We start from the raw sequence: 20914 nt of genomic DNA on the forward strand, positions 1-20914 counted from the left end.
CAAAGTTGTGACTGTTCAGTTAGCACTATATGCTAGTAAGCGCTATATGCTAGTTAGGGGTGTAATGGTTTTCAGTAAAGAATCGAATCGTCCCGTTATCCATTATATATTCGACCATGCGTTTCTAATATAGTTTGGTGAAAGAACAATACATTAAACCGCTAATGTATGGTTCTGAATAAGCTCTGCATATGTTTAGGTAAGTGTCCATACTGATAAAACACAAACTTACCACTCGAAACGTCCACTAACAATCTCCAAACAATTGATTATTCCTCAAAATTTGATACAGACTCAAACATAAGATCTGTTTACACACACACACACACACACACACACAGAGCTACTGAAGGAGAAACAGCCAATCAGAGCAGAGCTCAACATTATTATTCATGACCCTTTCAAGACCATTTCATGCTAGGGTTATAAATGGACATGAAAAAAACTGACTCTAGATCATTTTTGCACTTAATAAAGCCTCGAACCTTCTGTGTAGATATCAGAGAATAATTTAACATATTATTAACATGCATTCTTTTGCACCTTTAAGACTTGTTTCAATTCATTATGACAGGCACACAGTTGAAGTCTCACAGTCTTGTGCAGGGAAACATCAGATATTCAGTCGCTCTCAAATAGATTTTAACTTCAACTAAAAATCTTTCTGAGCAGAAAAACATTCAGTAGATGTGAACTGTAATTAAACAGCTATATAAAACCACTGTGGTCTGTCTGTCTGTCTGTCTGTCTGTCTGCAGTTATGGTGTGTTGTTATGGGAGCTGCTGACAGGCGAATCTCCGTACAGAGGTATCGACGGTCTGGCTGTGGCTTATGGAGTTGCTGTAAATAAACTGACGCTTCCCATTCCTTCCACGTGTCCTGAACCCTTCGCTCAGCTCATGTCTGGTGGGTTCATTCATTCACACTTTTCACCTTTTCTCATAGCCTTACAATTCACTGCGTGTTAGTGTTTGGAGATATCTTGTTTTTTGTAATTGTTTGAATAAAAAAATGAAAAGGGATGAACTGCACAGCCCTATTAGAGATGTGTGTGTTAGTTTGTGTAAATGACCATCAGTCTGTTGTTATTTTGTGTTGTTAAGAGTGTTGGGATCAAGATCCTCACCGAAGGCCCAGTTTCAGCTCAATACTGGAGCAGTTGAACGCTCTGGAGCAGCAGGTGATGGATGAGATGCCTCAGGATTCATTTCATTCTCTACAGGAGGATTGGAAACTAGAGATTCAGGACATGTTTGATGAGCTGCGCGCTAAAGAGAAGGTACGCTGAGAGATGATGTGACGATGACCTGGAGTCACCCGCAGAAGAGCAACCAGCAATATAAATGATCTTGTATATAGTATTGTTGTGTATGTGTGTGTTTGTGTAGGAGCTGCGGTGTCGTGAGGAGGAGCTGAAGCGAGCCGCTCTGGAGCAGAAGTCTCATGAAGAGTTTCTCCGTCAGCGCGAGCAGCAGTTGGCTCAATGGGAGCAGGACGTCTTCGAGCGAGAACTTTCACTTCTCATCCTGAATGTCAACCAGAACCACAAACCCAACGTCAAGAAACGCAAAGGAACTTTCAAGAAACACAAACTCAAGGTGAAGAATGGAGAGAAGATCAGCATGCCACAAGGTGAGGACACTCCCCGAGGTTATAATCATCCAGCATTCTTATTATTACTTCATTGGCACTTTTGTGTCTTGCTAGTTTTTATTTTTTTTAAATGTTTTTTATTATAAATACTAAGATTAGTTTTTCGTAATTTAGGGTATATATCAGAGGGAAGATTTAAAAGAAAACCCAACAATAAGTGAAGAGTTTGGTTCCAAAACCAGATAACCTTTGTCAAAACATGTTTATTATTATGTTATCATGTTTTATTGTGTTTCATTAGCTGTATTTTTTTAGTTACGAAGGCTTAAATCAAAACAAACCAACTGCAGTTTGATTGATGTTATTTGAAATCAAGGTCTGAACTTGAATGACTAATTCGTTTTTCAAAGCGACTCATATTGGCATCCATGTATATAAATAAGTTTGGACAGTTTACAATATAATGTAGTGTAAAATGATGGAGACTGACTCGAGCCACAAGGGCATGGGTGCAGAATTCACAATGTTGCCAGATCCCATTATTAAAAATCCTCTTTAGACGTAGTTTTTAAGCAATTAATGAGACGCATTGGGAAATGTATAAAGTGATGATTGTAGGTTAGTGTTAGTGATTTCTCAGATTTATTTCAAGAAATACAAGCTTTCTACTTTATGGGTAATATTTAGTTTGTTTTGCGTTAATATCTGGCAACACTGGTTGACCAGCATCTAAACTGACCGTTATGAAGGCACATCAATCATTGAATGCGGGCAGGTTATTGTTGACAGGATAGTACTCAAACCCTCAAAGTGTAAAATGGCAAAAAGACAGAACACATTCGATCGCAGGTTAAAATAAAGTGTACTCGCATGTACAAAAACTACACTTTAATACTAGCAAGTACATTTGTAATTTATGTAAAGTTGTACAGTTATGGCACAAACATATGTAAGGATGCACTGATATATCGGCCGATGAAGCTTGCTATGCTTCCCAATGAATTACGGTGAAATGCCACTACATCCAAAAGTCAGATGCCGCTCTTGTGCAGAAACTCAATATGCACCACAAAAGAAGAAACATTACACACGCAGCTCCAGAAAATTCCTGCACTTTTTTCACCTGGCATAGCATTTGTTAACTCTTAACACCCCACCCTGGACCTCATTGGAATGCACAATCAAAAAAACTCTTCAGATGTATTTACCAACTAACTAACCAGTAGCTATGATGAGATCTGTACTGTACTAGTGTCATCTGGTCTTCATCGCATCAGTCTACACTAGTTTACTTTTCTTGTGCAGGCTTTTCAGACAGACTTTTACATTCCTGGGATTTTGTTTCTGTTATTTAGATTTTATTCATAAGATTACAGTCCAGGCATCTCCATGTTTGGAGAAAAGAAGGAATTCTCCAGATTTGGGATCACCATCCATCGGGCCGCGTTTCCGTGCAATACAATGTAAGTGTTAACATCAGCACCAGAGAATAATCACTTCTTTAATTCACTTTATAATTAATCTGTCTGTCTTTGTGTCTGTCTGTCTGTCAGTAAGCCCCAGTGACAGTCGGTGGAGTTCGGTTTGGCCTTTGGAGTCTCTTCCTCTTAAGCAGTCTAATGGTGAGAGGAGATTTGCTGCTCCCCATCTGAGTCCTAAAAGCCCTAAAAGTCCAAAGATTCTTCGACTCAGTACACCAGAAAACAGGTACACACACACACACACAAGCTTACACACATGAACACACTTGTAGTGCATTAATGATAAATATAAAAGTGTACATGCAATAATTAAATTGTTCCAAAGAACTCGCAGATTTAATAGAGTAACTAAATACTCTCTTCCAGTAAATATTCTGATGCTTTGTGCCAAGATTTTGCACTATGATCTCTATTGAGGTTACGTGCACACGTCACATTGGTGTGCGTGTGGTGACAATAGCTTAACATTTGTACATGTATTTAAGCACCACAGTTTTAAATGAAGTGATTGTAAGCCGTTGAAACACAAATAACAGTTTCTGTGTGAGAGGAGGACACAAGCTGCACATCTGCTGCACATGAAGCTCGTGAGCTCTATTTCTGCTTTATTGTCCTTAAATACACATATGTGTCAAAATTCTCATCTTTGCAAGTATCCTCATAAACACCACCATTTAGGTCTTAAGAGAAAGAAAACAGCTGAAAGAGAAAATGTAACAGTAGATTGGGTCTCTTGATTGGGTCTACCTTCAATAAGATATACATTATTAAAGCAATAAGCCCCGCCAAGCAGTGGGTTACCAGTGCAATTCTAACAGCTAAGGGGTGTTGTTAGGCACGAGGTGAAGCAGAGTAAAACCACATTAGCTGTTATAAGTTGCACTGTAACACCGCTGCTTTGCGGGGCTTATTGCTTTTATAAAACGATTACTTCATATACATAGCAGGATTTAATAAAATAAAAGACAAATCAGTTGTAATTATATTAGTACAAATATTACTCTTCCCCCAAACAAAGTAGTTCCTCAGAATCAAGTGTGGCTAAAACAGAGCGGATCCCAACCAACACAGACACAATGAAAATATGATTTAAGACTGTGGTGTGTATTTCATAAATGATTAACAGTGGTGTAGTGATACTTATGTATTGCGGTCTGAACTGTGGTGTTACCGGGGTATTTTATCACAGCTTAAAACACCTTTCAACCAATCAGAATGAAGGACCAGAACGGACCGTTTTATAATATTTATTATCCTTATTTCGTCATTGACTGTTTATCTTCAGTAAGTTCAGTTTTGTTCGTTTTCGGTCTTCTTTTTATGCTTGTATGAATTTGTATGAATTCTATGAAATTAAAGATTTTAATAACATACAAAACTTGAAATAACCCTTCTGTGATACTCATCGTTATTATGATATCAAATGAATCCTATCGTTATAGTAGATTTTGGTCATATTTGGGTTTATTGATAATTGTTTGGCTTGATGTTGAGGGTCAGATGATGTCATAATATTACTGAAGGAGATCTTTTATGTGTTTGTGTGTCAGTCTGTCAATGAGAGCCAAACTTCTAGACATGGACTGTAATGAAAGCCGGGAGTCTAAAGCGGATTTTGAGGAATATAGACCCATCACACCGGAATACAACCATAACGGTAAAACACACACACGCACGCACACACACAGACACACACAAACGCGCACAGACACACACATATCACGACCGCTCCCAGCTTGTGTCTGTTTAATTTGAGTTTTTCATCCACAACACAAGATGTCGTGCAGCAGCTGGTGTGTTGTTTTGTGTTTTTGTGTTGTTTTGTGGATGCTGGTTTATGTTTTCAGTAGACTGACTCTTGTTTCTCTCTGTCAGAAGGCTCTGAGAGCGAGGAAGGTGGTTCGTCCCCCTGCGGCTCTCCAAAACCGGATCAGTCCGGGCCATCGTCTCTGGGTAAGGCCACACGTCGTGCTCTGCTCGGTAGCGCCGCCCTGCTGGCGTCCGTGGCTCTCGGCCGCTGTCTGGAACCTCAGCTCCCCCCCACGCCACCCCCTCGGGCATCATCCAGGACTAACCTACCCACACTGGACCTAGAACCGGATCGCTCTCCGGAGCGGCCCGCCGAGCCGGACGTAGTGGGAGATTTGATCACGTTTAGCACAGACTCCCTGCCGCAAGGATTCTTGGAAACATTGAAACCGCCGGAGACGAAACCGTTACCGCTCACCCCCCCGCCCCCAAACCCCAGAGAGAGAGACAGGGTTGCCCGCCGCGTGCCCCATCGCAGTCTCAGAGACTGGTCGCCGAACGGAGAGACGTTTAGCGAGATCTCGTGTCAGGACGATGAATGCAGAAGAAGAACTTCTCAGCTAGGAATGATTGTGTTTTTATTTACTGAACACCTTAGCGCAGCAACTCTTTCTAGTCATACTGCAAATGAAATAATGCGTCAAAATAAGAAACTCCTCAGTCACACCTGAGACGACCTAAAGCAGGGGTCTGCAACTACTCTTCTTCAACGGACAGATTTTAAAAATGTAAATATGATGTGGGACAATCTTTTACCCCTAACTTGACCTTTTATATATTTTTTTACTATATTTATATACATATATGTTATAACTTATGTTGTTTTTGTTACTTTTTGTTATAGGTCATTTATTTAAAACAAGATGCACCCATCTGGTATAAATTTGTATATTTCAAGTATTCACACCATATCAGTCTTCTCCTAATGACTAAAATTGCACATTTTCATTTTTAATATTTTAAAGATATATCGTCTCTAAACCGCCTTTCTATCCAAACACGACTGTTTGAGTCGCCCCCTAGTGGCAGTCATCATGAAATTTCAGTTTAATGGTAAATTCATGTCAACATGATAGAGAAGCTCATTCAAGCGCAAGAGCCTTTGATCTATGAATATATTTATACTTAATGATTTACTTATTAGTAATTAATGGTTTTTTATAGGATTCAAGTGTTAAACAAAACAGGATGAATCATTTGCACACAGTGTTTTGATTGGAACACACTGAAACCCATCACTTCTGGTCAGCATCTCACATGCGGTGTAGTCACACAAGTTTATCTTTTTTAACGCACCCAAAGCTCAAATTGTATCCGATAATTATGAACTGCAGATGATTGGCAGCTCCTTTCCAACTCTCCTTCTGGCTTTTCTGCCATTATTTGTCATGTACAGTGGAAAGGCGGCTTTAAAGTAATCACGCTGGTTTTAAATCAGAGTAAAATGACCGGCGGGCCGGATAAAGAAGGGCCGCATTTGGCCTGCGACGTGCCAGTTGACTAGCTCTGACCTAAAGTGTTAAAACGTTACTGAGACCATTTTAACGTTTAGTTAATTTTTAGACATTTAGTTACAATGCAAATATGATCAAGTCACTTGCTGAGAATCTAATTCAGTTTTCGTCTGTTAACAGTGCTGGATCTTCCTTTGTGTCAAGACACGTTCGAGGTTGAAGAAAGATCTCCAGTACCCTTTGCGCTGTATCAAGACTCTCATTTTTGGAGCCCCAAAGCAAACCGTCTGGAGGTAAACATCGTTCCTCGACCACGACCTTCTCCTATCCGACCTCGCATTGACCCGTGGAGTTTTATATCCGCCGGTGTGGCGGACAAACCCGGTGTGAAGAAAGCCGTTTCTGCCAGCAGTCCCACGAGCCCTCGACTGGGGTTTCGTCCCTCGCCCACCAACCCGTTCACAAACTGTGACCCGTTCCCTTCCCCAGACTGTGACCCCTTCAATCTAAAGCTCAACCCTTCCAGAAACTCCGACCACGCCTCCGGTTTTGACCCCTTCTCCACCCCGTTCCCGACCTCACGGTCCGCTCCCTGCTCAACAAACGTGAGTCCTAATCTCTCTCTCAGGGTGGCTCCGTTGAATCCGGCCGATTGTCCGCTCATCGATCTGGGCTGGGTCGGGGTCAACAAACCGCTAGATGTCGCCAAAGAGAGAGTTCATCCTCGACGGACCCTCGGGCTCAGCCCGTTCAGATCAACTACTGAACACAGAGACGATCGCTTCTGAATGAGCAATGGTCAGGAAATAAGGATTGTTTCTAACACGCCTCAGTGCATTCTGGGATATATATATTTCCTGGATATTCTTTAGTTTTTGTCTTGGAAAGAAAACTAAATCATTATAAATGAGACGGGGTGGCTCTTGGACAGATGCTGATGTGTCATTCCTACTTTGACTAATGGTGCCGCCTCTGAAATATATCAATGTCTTCCAGCTTTCATCATTTTCTCAGAGTCTTAATGGCCTTTAACAGATCCACAGGCGTCAGGTTATCAGTGTCAAATCCATCACAGTCATCTAATGATTTTCAGTCGTATGTTGTTGCTCATCTTTCATTTGGGAGGAGCCAACAAAGCAGCTTGAAATGTTGTGTCTGAGAGCAAGGTGTTGTGTAGCATTCATTACATCTGAATCTCAACATTTCAGCACATGCGAGTTTTTAAACGCACATGTGTTTGCTGACATGGGTTTTAATCAGTTGTGTTGACATTTAGTTTTGAGCGTTTAGCGTTCGGTCTGTGTCATCTTCATCTGTGCTAAACCTAGAAAGAACCACTGAGGAACAACAACATTTATTATTGTCTATCTGAGGATGAGAAACAAATGAAAATGGATTTGATTTAATGCAAATGTTCACTACTGACAGACGAAAGCTTCTTTATCTCCCTGCTGAGCGCTGTGCAGACTCTACTGAGATTTACACTGTTTTACCTTTGGGTGGTTAGCTGGTCAGTTTTACCTTTGGGTGGTTAGCTGGTCAGTTTTACCTTTGGGTGGTTAGCTTATCTTGGAAGACATTTTGACTCAACGGTGGCCTTTTTTGCCATATGGTTGATCAACTTCTTCTTTCTCTCTGACACAAGAACAGAGATGATGATGATGATGATGATGATGATGATTAAAGCTGCTGTGCTCCTCACACACATACTGTCACATTAAACACTTCTCAGATCATCATTTGATTTGATATTTTCAAAAGAGTAAAGGCCGGTTAACACCAAAGATGAAATTTATATCCATTAAAATGTAATATGTGGAGACTTGTGTGCATGAGCTTAGAATAAACAAAACTCTATGAATATCCCCACATGATAAGGTCATAGTGTATTTATGGGTATCATTCTTGGCCTTTAGAGAGTGACAGATGTTGTTTTTACAATCAAAAAGATATTTTAATGACAATAGTTATTTTAAAATAATATTTTTATATTTGTAAAAGAGCCAATATAGAGCAACGCAGGGTGACCGATTTTTGTTGGTCAACCCTGAAGTTAGCGGGACACTGGTTCCCTCGCCAGAAAACACATTCATTTTTCACATAGACTTTTGGATTACTCAAAAAAAACTCTAACAAAAGTTTAGGAAGATAATCTTCACAAATTTTATTTTGAAGTCTAGATTATTATTTTTTATTTCCAGTGTGTTCATTTGTGAAGATGTTGTTATACAAAATGTGTAAGACTTCGTTCACACTGCCAACATTAATGCTCAATTCAGATTTTTTGCTCAGATCAGATTTTTTCTTTGACTGTTAACACTATTTGGCTAAAATCAGACAGCTGTGTGAACTGTTTGTTGTCCTGAACTGCATCGCATGCTCAAAAGAACAATACTACGTCACGCGCAGCACGCGGTTATACGGAAATTAACATGCAGACTACTGAGCGGGTGTTGTGGTCTTCATACGGAGCTGCGCTGACCGGCCAGTCGACGCGTTTTATCTCCGTTCTGTGGGAGTGAATGATACGAGACGAGGCATTCTGCTCCCGGGTCACATGCAGGTCCATCATCTGGACAACGCTTCAGGAAAGTCAAACACACTTATTTACGTGTTAGTGGCTTTCATGTATAAGGCGATGTGCAACAGAAGCTTAATATTTAAGGTCTTGAATGTTTTTAAGTGGTTTTGCAAACATGCCGTTGGTGCATATTTCCGCAATTGTGACGCACATCAATCTAGAATGACATACAAGTCGCATGAATTCCGATTTAACCGTTCAGACTGAAGTCGCATTGCAAAACATCCGACCTGTATTTGATTTTGAACCACATATGAAAGTGGCTGAAATCAGAATGGAAAAGATCAGATTCCATTTATGTTTTGTGCTGTTCACACGGTCATACAAAGAAACAGAAATGGTCACATATCAGAAGAAAATCAGATTTTGATGACAGTGTGAACGTAGTCTAAGTGTCATAAAGTGTCATAGAGCTTATTATTTGTAATAATCCAAAAGTCTATAGGAAATAATAATTGGTCTTTCTGGCAAGATGTCCCGCTAACTTCTGTATCAGCCGAAAATACATCATCCCTGCGGCACTTTACTTCTCAAGTAGGACTATCTGAATATTATTAAATACAGAGATGAAATATCTTTAGTTATAATGAAAGTGAATAAACACATTTACATTGATGTATTTGGGCAGATGCTTTAAAGCTAGGTATCTATTTTTTTATCATTCATCAGCCTAATATTATTGCAAAGATAATCTTCATCAGAAATGGATTAAGTGTCCGTTCCTCCTCTTACACATCATCATAATCAATCATAAAACAACACACAAACATCATGAAGGAGAATGGAGGAAAATGTTTTGGTGCTAAATGAAACCAGACTTGATTCAAGATAATTCTGCTGATTTCTTCTGTAAGAAAGTCTCTGTCCTGCTGTCAGGAGATAACCGAGTACCCATTTGAGTTTATTACTACTGAATGTGTTGTTTTAACCCTTTCCTAAGCTATAGACGGTTGCTCATTAATCCACACCAGGTCTGTGATAGTTTAATTCAGTTTCCTCCATCATAATGAGTTTAATGGTGTTAGACGCTTCAGTTTCATCTCTGTTTGTTACCTCTGACATCATCTGATCAAAATATGACTAAAGGTTTGTCTTCTCATCATCTGCTCACACGAAGACATCATTGGCTGTAAAACTTTAGCCATTTCTGTATGGTCAGCGGTTGTTACAAATGAAATTGAAATGAGAAAGTCTTCAAAGCTATTGCTATTTATTCATGCATTTTACACACTGGATTCAAGAGATTTGAAAAGGGTCAGAGATATACTTCACATTAAAATACTTTATTATATTTTCAGAATGATTTTTCACTGGCGTCTGTTGTTAAGAGTTTAAAGGTGCTGCAAAGGGAAGAATATGAGTGAAATGTGTGATGAAATACAGAGACTGAGCAGAATGAGATTGATCTGTGTATCTGGATTTAAGAAAGAGAAATTTCCTTTAGCGTTGATGCTTGACTTTCTTTCAGTTCTCCATCTTTTGAGATTTCTTTTCATGAACAGAACAAAAACACTTCATACGTCTCAGACAGACAGACAGACAGACAGACATTCACTACCTGCCAAACTCACTCATCTTTGTGTTGTGCTTCATTATTTTAAACTTATATTCAGTACTCGTGAAGCCTTTATAACAGCTGTGTTGTGTTCTTTAACTCTTTGATTAAGTAATCCGGTTGTTGTTTTTTTATCTGCTTTGTGTTATTGTCTTTATTTTTATCTCAGTGGGCTGGGCCTAATCACTTTTCATACTTTTGTGTTTTACAGTGTGTGTAATGATTGTGTAAATGTGTTTATTTTTTTCTTAATTGTAATGGGTTTTAACCTGTGAACCTTTGGAAAGTGAATAAAAGAGCGAGACCAAATCAAATGTAACTTCTGCAGATAAATGTTCATCAGACTCTTTATTATAATGCTCCAATCACAAGTGACTTATTCTTTGACTTTCAATCTTTCCCACATTTTCATTAAAAGTTATTTCTCTTTAAAATGATTCAAGTTTAGGGCGGTGGTCTCCATCCTGCTGCCCGCACACAGTCTGTGATGTGCCCAACAAAACACAATCTATTCATAGCCCCAATTTGAATATTTATTAATTATTATTTTTTTAGATTGGCTTCTGTTATGTATGTTATCATTTTAAACAATGATAAAACATAAGTTTAATAAAATTAAATGAACAAGATAAACAAAAAAGGTATTATGTAGAGGAGGTGTAGGTAACGTCGTTCTTGGAGTGCAGATGTTTAGTTCCAGCTCTGAAAGAAAGAGGTACACATGTTCTCTGTGCGTACGTTCTTCACACGAATCACACATATTTTGATAAATGATCCTAAGATCAAATATAGGATGGTTTTTACTCAGCATTTTATGAATGAGGTTTAGCAGTTTTATTTATAAATTGTAATAATTTACTGTAATAAATGACCTATATGGTTATTTTGAGCTAAAATGTAGGCTACTCTGGAGACACCAAGATTTATTTGACATCTTAAAAAAGTCTTGTGTAATTTCCCCTTTAAAAAATTTGAGCTGTGTTAAAATGATAATGGACTGCATTTATATAACGCTTTTTCACAGACCAATGGCCATCCAAAGCGCTTTACACATTGCCACATTCATACACCAAAAAGAGCTTTAGTTCATTTACAATATATACAACTTTTAAACACCCCAAATTCTGCAAATTCATAATGCAAAAATAATGACATGCAAATGAACATCATGTTAGGATATTTAATGAGAATTACATTTTTGTGTGTGTGTTTAAATCAGTAACGTGAATTAGGAAATGTACTGAAAATATTCAATATTCAAACAAAGAGTTGAATGGTCTTAAAATAGACTTTATTATTTTAGGCACAATATTTTTCTTCTTTTAATCTTGATTGCATTAATGGATAAAGAGTCATATGAGTGTGGTTGGTAGATCATTTTCATATTTAATTGCCAGACTCTAGAAATTTTTATTGAACTTAAAGGTTTCCCAGACAGAGATTAGGAAATATAACTAAAAGCATGCCTTACTAAAAACATGACTTGTGTGCATTTTGAGGCAAAACAAAGGGCACTGATGTATTTTAAGATATGTCAGTGCAAGTTGTTTTCAGTTTGAACAGCTCTTACTTTATTTTAGTCTAATCCCTGTCCGGGAAACCGCCCCCTGATGCAGAAAGATTAACATCATTTTTGGTGTTGGAGGTAGGCATGGGTTGGTTACCAGTTTTAAGGTATACCAAAATTTTAAAGAGTCAAGTTTTTAAAAGCTTTAGTTTTCTATGATACCATTAAAAGCTGTGTTTACACAAGATTAATTAATTCACAGACAAGGCTTAAGGTTAGTCCTAGACTAAAACACATTTTTGATCTGTGTCAACTGGAAATAACTTACACGTACAGATTTTAAAATACGCCAGCGTCATTGATTTGTCTCAAGATACACACCAGTACATCTTTTTCTAAAGCACGTTTATAAAGCTGCTTAAACATCTTACACGGACATCGCAGATTTCCACACATCAATGAATAAAAAATAACATTCAGATAAATTACAGATGGATTTAATTAATGGTTGAAAATCATCTACATTCTGGACAATGTGAATGTGATAAAAAGTAAGTGCTGACAGCCACAATGACATTAAAGGCGGAGTGCACAATGTTTGAAAGCCAATGTTGATATTTGAAATCACCTAAACAAACACGCCCCTAAACCAATAGAATCTGGACCTTTCTTTTAAAAGACCCGCCCCACACATACACAACCCGGCAAGGAAATCTGTTAGTAGACACCCTCCTTACTGCTGATTGGCTACAAGTGTGTTTCCAAAGCGTTTTCAAACATTGTGGACTCCGACTTTAAATAAAGTTTCATTTAAAAGTGATATATCATCACACTAAACACAGTCTGTCAATCACAATAACACAATAAATGTGACAATTGGGAGTTGGGTGCTGATATCTGAAATATAAAAAACCATCATTCAGGTGGATGATTTATTAAAAGATCCGGGTGATGTTAAAAGTTAAAAGATTTAAACTTGACAATTTTTGACGCATGTTTGCTTTCTAGTTTGTTAATGGAAAACCCCACAGAAGATTATTCATTCATGAGTGAAGGACATAATGGTATTTATTGATTAAATGATGTATAAACACCGAAACATATCATTCATTTCATCCTCACACTGGGTAATACACCGCAGGTTTTTAATCATCTGTTGTATGTGCTCTCATGAAATACAGCGTCAAAAATTAAAAGCTGGTTTATTCTCAAAAAAATCCATTTCAATTGCACACCTAAAAATGTAGTTTTAGGAAACTTAAAATGTAAGGTGGAAAAACTTACTTGATACTTGAATTGGTAACACCTAAAATATTCAAACATTTTTAACTTCAAATTTTCACTTAAAGTGAGAACATTTAAGTAAAAAATAATGTTTAGGTGTTACCAATGAAAAGTAATTTTTTATGCTGAATCAACCTTTACTTTTTGTGCGCAGCTTTTGCCAAACATCACACAAACAAACAAACAAACCAGAAGACAAACCAGTCTCACATGTGCCACCAGTAAATTTGACCTTTTTTTGTGATGTGACACTGAATTTGAAACAGCACATTGTATTTTCTGCATCTATCATCAAAGTATTTATTAGTAATACAGTGGAAATTATGATTGATTTCTCCTCGTTTCTACGCTGTTTTCTTATGACTCGGATGATAAGCAGCTTTACAGAAACACCAAAACATGAGTGTATCGTACCTTGGGTGTGCATTATTTTCTTATAATTTAATGGCCTGTTGAAAATTATTCCTTACATAAATATACAGTATTATATTAAAAATATGTTCATTGTATACTTGTGTCAATTTTTTTTTAATTGTAATAACTAGACTTGAATTATGCATAATGACAGTGATATAATGCCTTAATGTGAGTAAATAAAGATGTATTTATTAAGGGTAGCCCGATGGTCTGGGGTCAGTAGACAAAAGTCTCACTACACAGTCATAAACGTTTATCATTTGCCAATTTAGGCAAAAGCAAAGTCAGGTTTCAGACCGCCCGTGAATACAGAGTTTATGTTTTCTTGCACTTGAACAGACTTATTTACATAAAATCCCAAACTGGACCAATCACAGGTAAGTGGTGTGAATCGGACGCATCAGTGTTTATTGTTGCAATAAATTGATGACTAAACTTTAATGTAGTGAATACTTTTGATCTTTTTTTAGAAATTGCTAATAATGAACCAAAATAAAGGTCAGCGCTGCTGTTAGTTTGATTTGTTGAAGCACATGAATGAAGCCGAGGGGCAGAAAAAAATCACCAATCTTACACCGACCCAACACTACTGGATGAGTGGGACACAAACTAACATATTTTGGTTATATGACAAATGCAATCATTTAAAAATATTGAAGTTAGGTGCATGATATTTTTACACGAGCAACATAAATGAAGATCATAATAAGTTTGTTTCTCATACAATCACACTAAAACTGACAGGAGTACAAACGTTAAAAACTGACCCTATAGGTGAAGTTCATTGTTACAGACAGATGGTTTGATGTAACATTGGCAAGAATTTTTTTTTAACAAATAACTCAATCCTATATACTTGTTTACTGTCTGTAGATAAATAGATATCCACACATCCAACCATCAATGATCCTTCACATCAATACATGTGGATAGAAAGGGACAAACAATTAAGAGAAACACATCATATAATCATAAATATAATGTATAATAATCATCAATAATTGTATATTTCTGTGCGCACACGCACGCACACAAAATGACTTTGTTAAATGATGTGTTATATAAAATATGGGCTTGATGTCCTCAAAATGATTAAATATCTTTGATAGACTTTGATTTGGTGCCTCAGAATCTACTGGTTAAGAATGCGTTTGATTGAATGCTCTTGGGTTCTCATTAAAACTCAAAGGATTGTGGGTAAAACTTACAAAATAATTCAAATCTAAACTCTTCAGCTGTGTCTGTGCTCATTCTTTGTCTATAATGCTGTTTTCAGAGGACCAGCGGTGTTCATCACACACACACACACACACACACACACACACACACACACACACACACACACATAAAGGACTAAGGCTTGTTTCCATGGAAACAGCGAGAGGAGAGAAAGTGTGTTATTGTTTGTTTGTGTCATAACACATCTGGAGGTTTGTCCTCATCTGGTGACTGAATATTTTTCTCATGATCAAGGTTTAGTTTGTTTGATTAACGGTGTTATTGAGCTCTGACAGATACACGACGACACCTGTGTGCTCTTTTCTTCACTTTAAATGCCAATAAAAGCTCTCTTTCTTATTTGATTTGCTTGTTAGATGAGACGACAACTCAATACAGCCGTCAGTAATGTAGCTCATTAATGTTTGAAATGTTTTGTAGGTTACACTACATACTGTTAATCTTACCGCACAACATTCTCAACACAGACCAGGTCTGAATAAACCACCGTTTAATTGCTGCTCTCTTTCAGGTCCTGTACACCTCTCTGCTGGTGTAAATGAGCAACAGATTTGAGTTGTAGCAGCAGAATTAAACACTGATCCTGGAACAGATGCTTTGATGTTGACATGATGTGATGATGAATCCTAACACTGAACACTCTGAATCTTCAGACAGTAAATCACAATAAAACAACTGTTAAAAATCCACATTTATCATCACTTACACCTCCAGTCTGTTGAATGCTCTATTCTGATTGGTTGGTTGAGAAATGTCCCATGGGTGTTGATTTTTTTTTAATGAACACACACCTGAGCTGTCAAATGTCTTAAAATAACCACCAGAGAATTGTCTGTGGTAACCGTGCGCTATAAGAGGAATAATCGACTCCGATCCTTTGAATGATTTGAAGATAATGCACACCGGCGGTGTAACGGGAGATTACCACTTTTTGGAATAATCCAACGGACGGTCGTCAATTATTCCTAACTTCTTTTACAGGGTGACTATAGGTAAAATACCAGCGGTGCATTAAACCAGTGTTAGTTAAACTGTTGACAGGTTTTATCAGTCTGGTTTAAGAGCACAAACATCTAAAAGGAAACTCTTGAGTTCTGATTTTTGTTACCATCACAGTAAAGTAAACTCAATAGAAGCTGTAAGCAAAACACAGATAAATCATTTCAATTATTCATTTAATTGGTAGATATAAGAGATGTAGCCAGTTAGTTTAAAAGATCCAATATGACCGCTGATCTCATCCATATTGCTCATAAATCATAAACTAAAAAACATTTCTTTCTTTCTAAGGCAAGAGGTGGAAATATTAATACAGAGCTGAACTGAAGACAAGATGAATAAAAAAGCCACCATATGTAAGAGTTTTATGAAATGACATCACACCTTTAAATCAGGTGAATCCTCTTTATCACAGTGCATTTGTGGAGATGATTAAGAGAACAAGCAAAGAATAAATGTTTAGATTTTACCACTCTTAATTACACTTTTAAGGTTAATTGGATCAAACAACTAGTATATAGAATATTATTCCTCATTGTATTTTGTCAGAGGTTGGAGGTCTTCATTTTCTTTTACTTTGTAATTACAGAATTTCTAAAATTCCCCTAAAACTGTCCAATTTTCACAAACAAATGCTTCTTTCCTGGAATTTTTCCCCTAATAGATGTTTCATATGGAATAACGAAAATATTTTATATAAATCCAAATCATTGTTTTTTGAAAACTGGTTTTCTAATGATATAAATTTGGTGAGTCAACTTTTCAGCCAAGGAGGTTTTCTTTTATCGTATGCTGAATTTTTGTTGAAATTTAAAATCCCAATCACTCCTAAGGAATATGCTATAGTCATGGACGCTGTCCCCTCTAGGTTAAAAATGCTTTGTAAGAATACATCTCCCCAAACTTCTTTGCAATATGGTGCCAGGGGGACCCCAGTTTTATGACTTTATACATTAATACATTAATTTATCATGAATTCTGTGTCATTAAACCTAAAAAAATAAGGCTACTAACCGAAAGCACTACTTTTTTGTATAATTTAATGTTTTTTTATTAAAATGTTGAGTTTTAGAACAGTTTTTTGTCACAAATTTTCTTTGGGGGGCCGCGAAGGAATGCACCGTACACAAGGGGGGGCCGCACGCTGAAAAAGTTTGGGAACCACTGATCTAGCATATGAGACGACCCTGATGATGATGACGATGATGTGGTTGTGTACTCCCCAGTTTTTCTGTTGTAGAAGCAAAATAGATTTCATTGATGTAAATGATGACACCTGCTGAAAGCACTCTTTATTAGCGCACACATGCATCTGTTGTTTCAGCACTCGACTGACTGATATCATTTTGTAAATCGAGAAGCTGGTAAAAACTGGATGTGTTTTGGACACCTCAGATCAGTCACAGAGCGCTTCTGAGTGTTTATCTGCAGCTCTCTTGTGAATGAAGACGCTGTTACACTAACGCTTAAAGCCCCCATGAAATAAAATTCAACTTTTTCCTTTTAGTATAAATACGTTAGGAATAACAAGGGGTATGGTCCAAAACACTGATATAAATTCTCAGAGAGAAAATATAAGCATTCAAAACCTACACGTTGACACGTGTGCTAAAAAGTTTAGAATTTTTATGACATCACCGTACACTTTCCAACAAATTTTCTGTCCAATCAAATGCTCTTTAAATTCTGAAGTGTCCCACCCTCTGTGCTGGTTGGACTCAGAGCCATGAATGAAACGCTATTGGTTATTTTAAAAAGGGGGAGGGTCTTCTCAATACTTCTGTTGTTTTAGTAAAAGTGACATCATCACATTAAATAATGCAGCACATTACTTCAGTGGGCCTATTTATTGTAAATATAATGTAGATGAGATTTTTGTCTTGTTAGATGCAGTGACCAAGAGTTGACCAAACTCACATATGCAGCTGAGATGAGCGAGAATCTTAAATAAACACACCACACAGAATGTAAGAAGTATATAACCAATTGTATTCCCTTGTGTTAATATACACATATGCAGATTCATCTCACTGGAACACTTTACAATAACATTGAGTAAGAACAGGGCATCGCTGAGGAGAAACTTCATCTCAAACAGCTGAACATTGATGAAAACATTCTCACAGATACACAAGCAACAGTCACACAAACACAAAATGAAAGACTGAGGATTAAATGAAGAAGATGATGATGAGGAGGAGGAAGAAGGACGGAGACAAATGGTGAAGGTCTACTGTCTTAAAGGAGAAGATCGCCTGTGCGAAGGAAACGCTGCTGGAAACCAAATCACATTAATAATCCAAACACGTCTGCTTTCTGGAATGGGATTGAACGTCATTCACTGTCTTATAGGGATGAGCGTTAGTTAATAGGAAAACACATCTTCTTTTAGCACTGGGATGAGATTCAAATATTTAGACATTTCACAAACTTTTCTTTTCAATGTAGAGTTGAGTTCTTTTTAATAGACTTGAGAAAACTGAAATACTAGAGTCCAAGTTGTACATCATCCGAGGAGGAACAGGTGGATTTCTCTTTCGAGAGTTTGTTCCTTTTTAAAGTTCAAATCGACCTCATTCTTTCCTCCTGTATGTCCAAGAAAGAGAACGCTGTCGACCTCAAAGATGCAGTTGACTTCCTACTTGAGATGCACATTAACTCAAACATTAACGTCTTGTCCCTTTTACATTATGACAAAATAAACACGCACGCACGCACGCACACACACACGTAAACAAAAGAAATCTACCATTTCACTCCATAGTCTTTACTTTTCTCCACTAATGTGGTTTGGTGAAGGCTCATACATCAGACCTCCAGTGAGATCTTCACACGCAAGTATCTGCTTGAGATGTTTCTCCGGTTGCTGTATGTGGCGCTTAGAGCAGAAACCAAGATTCAAGACGTGAGCCGCGAAGGCAAAACACACGATGAACATCTGCTGCAACATGAGCCTCTGAAGGAACCGTCCACAGATGTTTAATAGTTCTCAAGTCTTCTAGTTGTAATTTGTTGATATATAGATTAATTGGTTTGACGCCACAGAAACAGTTTTTTTGTCTCTTTTCGTTTTGAATACCACATGCTGAAAACACAACAGAATTACGGCGCATCTGCTCCTGAGCACCAAGGAGAAAGGAGAACGAGCCCAGAAAGGGAGGAAGAGGGGCGAACGAGGTGCATTTGACACCGAGCGGCAGTTTGGCAGCATTACTGAGGACTGCTAAACGTTTGCGGGAGCATCTGTTCTCCAAACTCGTCACTTCAATTCATCGAGCTCGCTCATTTCATGCCGAAAGCTTCTCGACGGTATCTGATGCCCTGCTAGATCGTCGCGGTCTACATACGTTGGAGTTTTAACATCAGGTGACGATACGACCTCAACATTCAGGTCGTATTTACGAAAAACAAAGTGTAGAACAAAAACGGCAATGAGGAAAAATACACGTTTCAACAGTACAAAAGTAGCGGCGGAACGAACGATCAAAAACAAGGCAGGGAACGACCAAAACCCGAGACGTGTGTCCTGCCTCGTTTCGACTCTTGCTAAAAACGAGATGGTAAACGACTCGTGTCGGAGCAGTGAATTTAGCCGTACGCTACCAATAAAAAGTCTCTGACCTTCCGTTCGTCAAACTCTCTTTCCCCCCCTCCTCCTCGGCCTCCGTCTCTCCGGAGCGCGCTCAGACGTAATACTCTTTGTCCTTGTTTTTCTTGCTCTTTGTTCCGGTCTTGGCGGCTCCAGGCTGCTTCTCCTTCACTAGGGCACCGTTACTTTGCGTGGCTGAATTGCTAATGTAGTTGCGACTCTGGTCGACCTGATACGAGCCTTCGTCGCGGTTGCGGTACTTGTACATGGCGTACAGGAGGATGAGGATGCAGAGGGCGGCCGCGGCCACGATGCCCACCACCATTCCCGTCGTGCTGCTGGACTCCCGGATCACCTCCACCGCTCCTGGCGGGCCTCTGTCTGGCGACGAGGGATCTGTAGCAGGCAAACGGGGGAAATCGGGAGGAAACGTTACGCCCGGGTGCCGATGCCGCCCGCCCCGCTCGGGCTCGCCCGACGGCTGGACGGGCGGCAGCAACACCTGGTCGCGGGTGTTCATTTTACCCGCCGGAATGTTGGGACCCATGCTGATGGCGGGCTTGTGTCGGGGAACGAGCTGCTCTGGGAGGGCCGTGGGAACGAACGGGCGCGAGCCAGGCGGACGGGACAAGTGCCGGTCGCCACGGGGGTTTTTGGCCGCGGGGGGAGGGGGAAGAACAGTCCGGTCGGTGACGAGGGCCGAGTTTTTAGAATAGTCCTCGTCGTCCGACTCCGTCATCTCACCCGAACCGTAGGCCGACACCTCCGCGGCGGGCTCCTCGCAGTCCTCCTGGTCCAGCGGACAGGGTGGCCGACCAGGCAGGGGGAGAGACTCTCTGGTGGTATCGAGGGAGGTGAGGTAGGGGCGATAGGTCGGGGGCGGGGCTATAACGGGGTAACGTGTCGCAATCAAAGGGGGGTCGAGGGAATCCACGGTTATAATTGGCAACACTAGTTCACCTCCTAGGATGAGAAAGAGAAAAGCAGGAACATCGCATCAGTTGAACTCTGAGTGACGTTTGTGTCACACAGACAGAAGCAAATTCAGAAAAGACTAGATATGATATCCATCATTAGAACAGCACTATGACTTAAATCAGGTTAGTTGTAAAATTATAATTTTTTAAAAAGAAAATAAGACTAAACAGCTACGCTAATCATTTACAGCTGGCTAAATTACAGGGTTAGGACAAGAGTACAGAAACTATTCAGAGCATAAACTATGTACATTATAGGGTCTATTAAGTCCTATGAAAACATCTAAAAACAGAGCTGGCTGCACTTTAACAAGAGAGCAAACCACGTAGTACAGGTCACTTACATCAACAAATTGGCCGCATGATTTTTGCATGAAACAAAAAAATTACAAAAAGAAAGCTGTGTAAGATTGTTCTTGGATAGTGAG

General features: G+C 38.9%; 2 protein-coding genes across 12 annotated transcripts in view; one reads left to right on the top strand and one right to left on the bottom strand.

The window, feature by feature from the left end:
* The window catches only part of LOC129454010 (mitogen-activated protein kinase kinase kinase 11), a 25792-nt gene extending 15004 nt beyond the window's left edge, over positions 1-10788 (top strand). The window contains exons 3-10 of the mRNA XM_073859627.1: positions 759-907; positions 1105-1280; positions 1390-1633; positions 2950-3057; positions 3148-3301; positions 4626-4732; positions 4951-5464; positions 6517-10788. Of these exons, the coding sequence (XP_073715728.1) occupies positions 759-907; positions 1105-1280; positions 1390-1633; positions 2950-3057; positions 3148-3301; positions 4626-4732; positions 4951-5464; positions 6517-7126 (2062 nt within the window). The 3' untranslated portion in view covers positions 7127-10788. The remainder of the gene's footprint in view (positions 1-758; positions 908-1104; positions 1281-1389; positions 1634-2949; positions 3058-3147; positions 3302-4625; positions 4733-4950; positions 5465-6516) is intronic.
* Positions 10789-17888: 7100 nt separating this feature from the next.
* nrxn2b (neurexin 2b) overlaps positions 17889-20914 on the bottom strand; it is a 380291-nt gene continuing 377265 nt past the window's right edge. For 10 of the 11 annotated variants that reach the window (XM_055218533.2, XM_055218495.2, XM_055218479.2 and 7 more), the window contains one exon: positions 17889-20472. In XM_055218533.2, the coding sequence (XP_055074508.2) occupies positions 19604-20472 (869 nt within the window). In that variant the 3' untranslated portion in view covers positions 17889-19603. The remainder of the gene's footprint in view (positions 20473-20914) is intronic. The other variant, XM_055218549.2, reaches the window with a different exon arrangement.

The sequence above is a fragment of the Misgurnus anguillicaudatus genome, chromosome 21 (assembly GCF_027580225.2).
Source record: "Misgurnus anguillicaudatus chromosome 21, ASM2758022v2, whole genome shotgun sequence".
Lineage (NCBI taxonomy): Eukaryota > Metazoa > Chordata > Actinopteri > Cypriniformes > Cobitidae > Misgurnus > Misgurnus anguillicaudatus.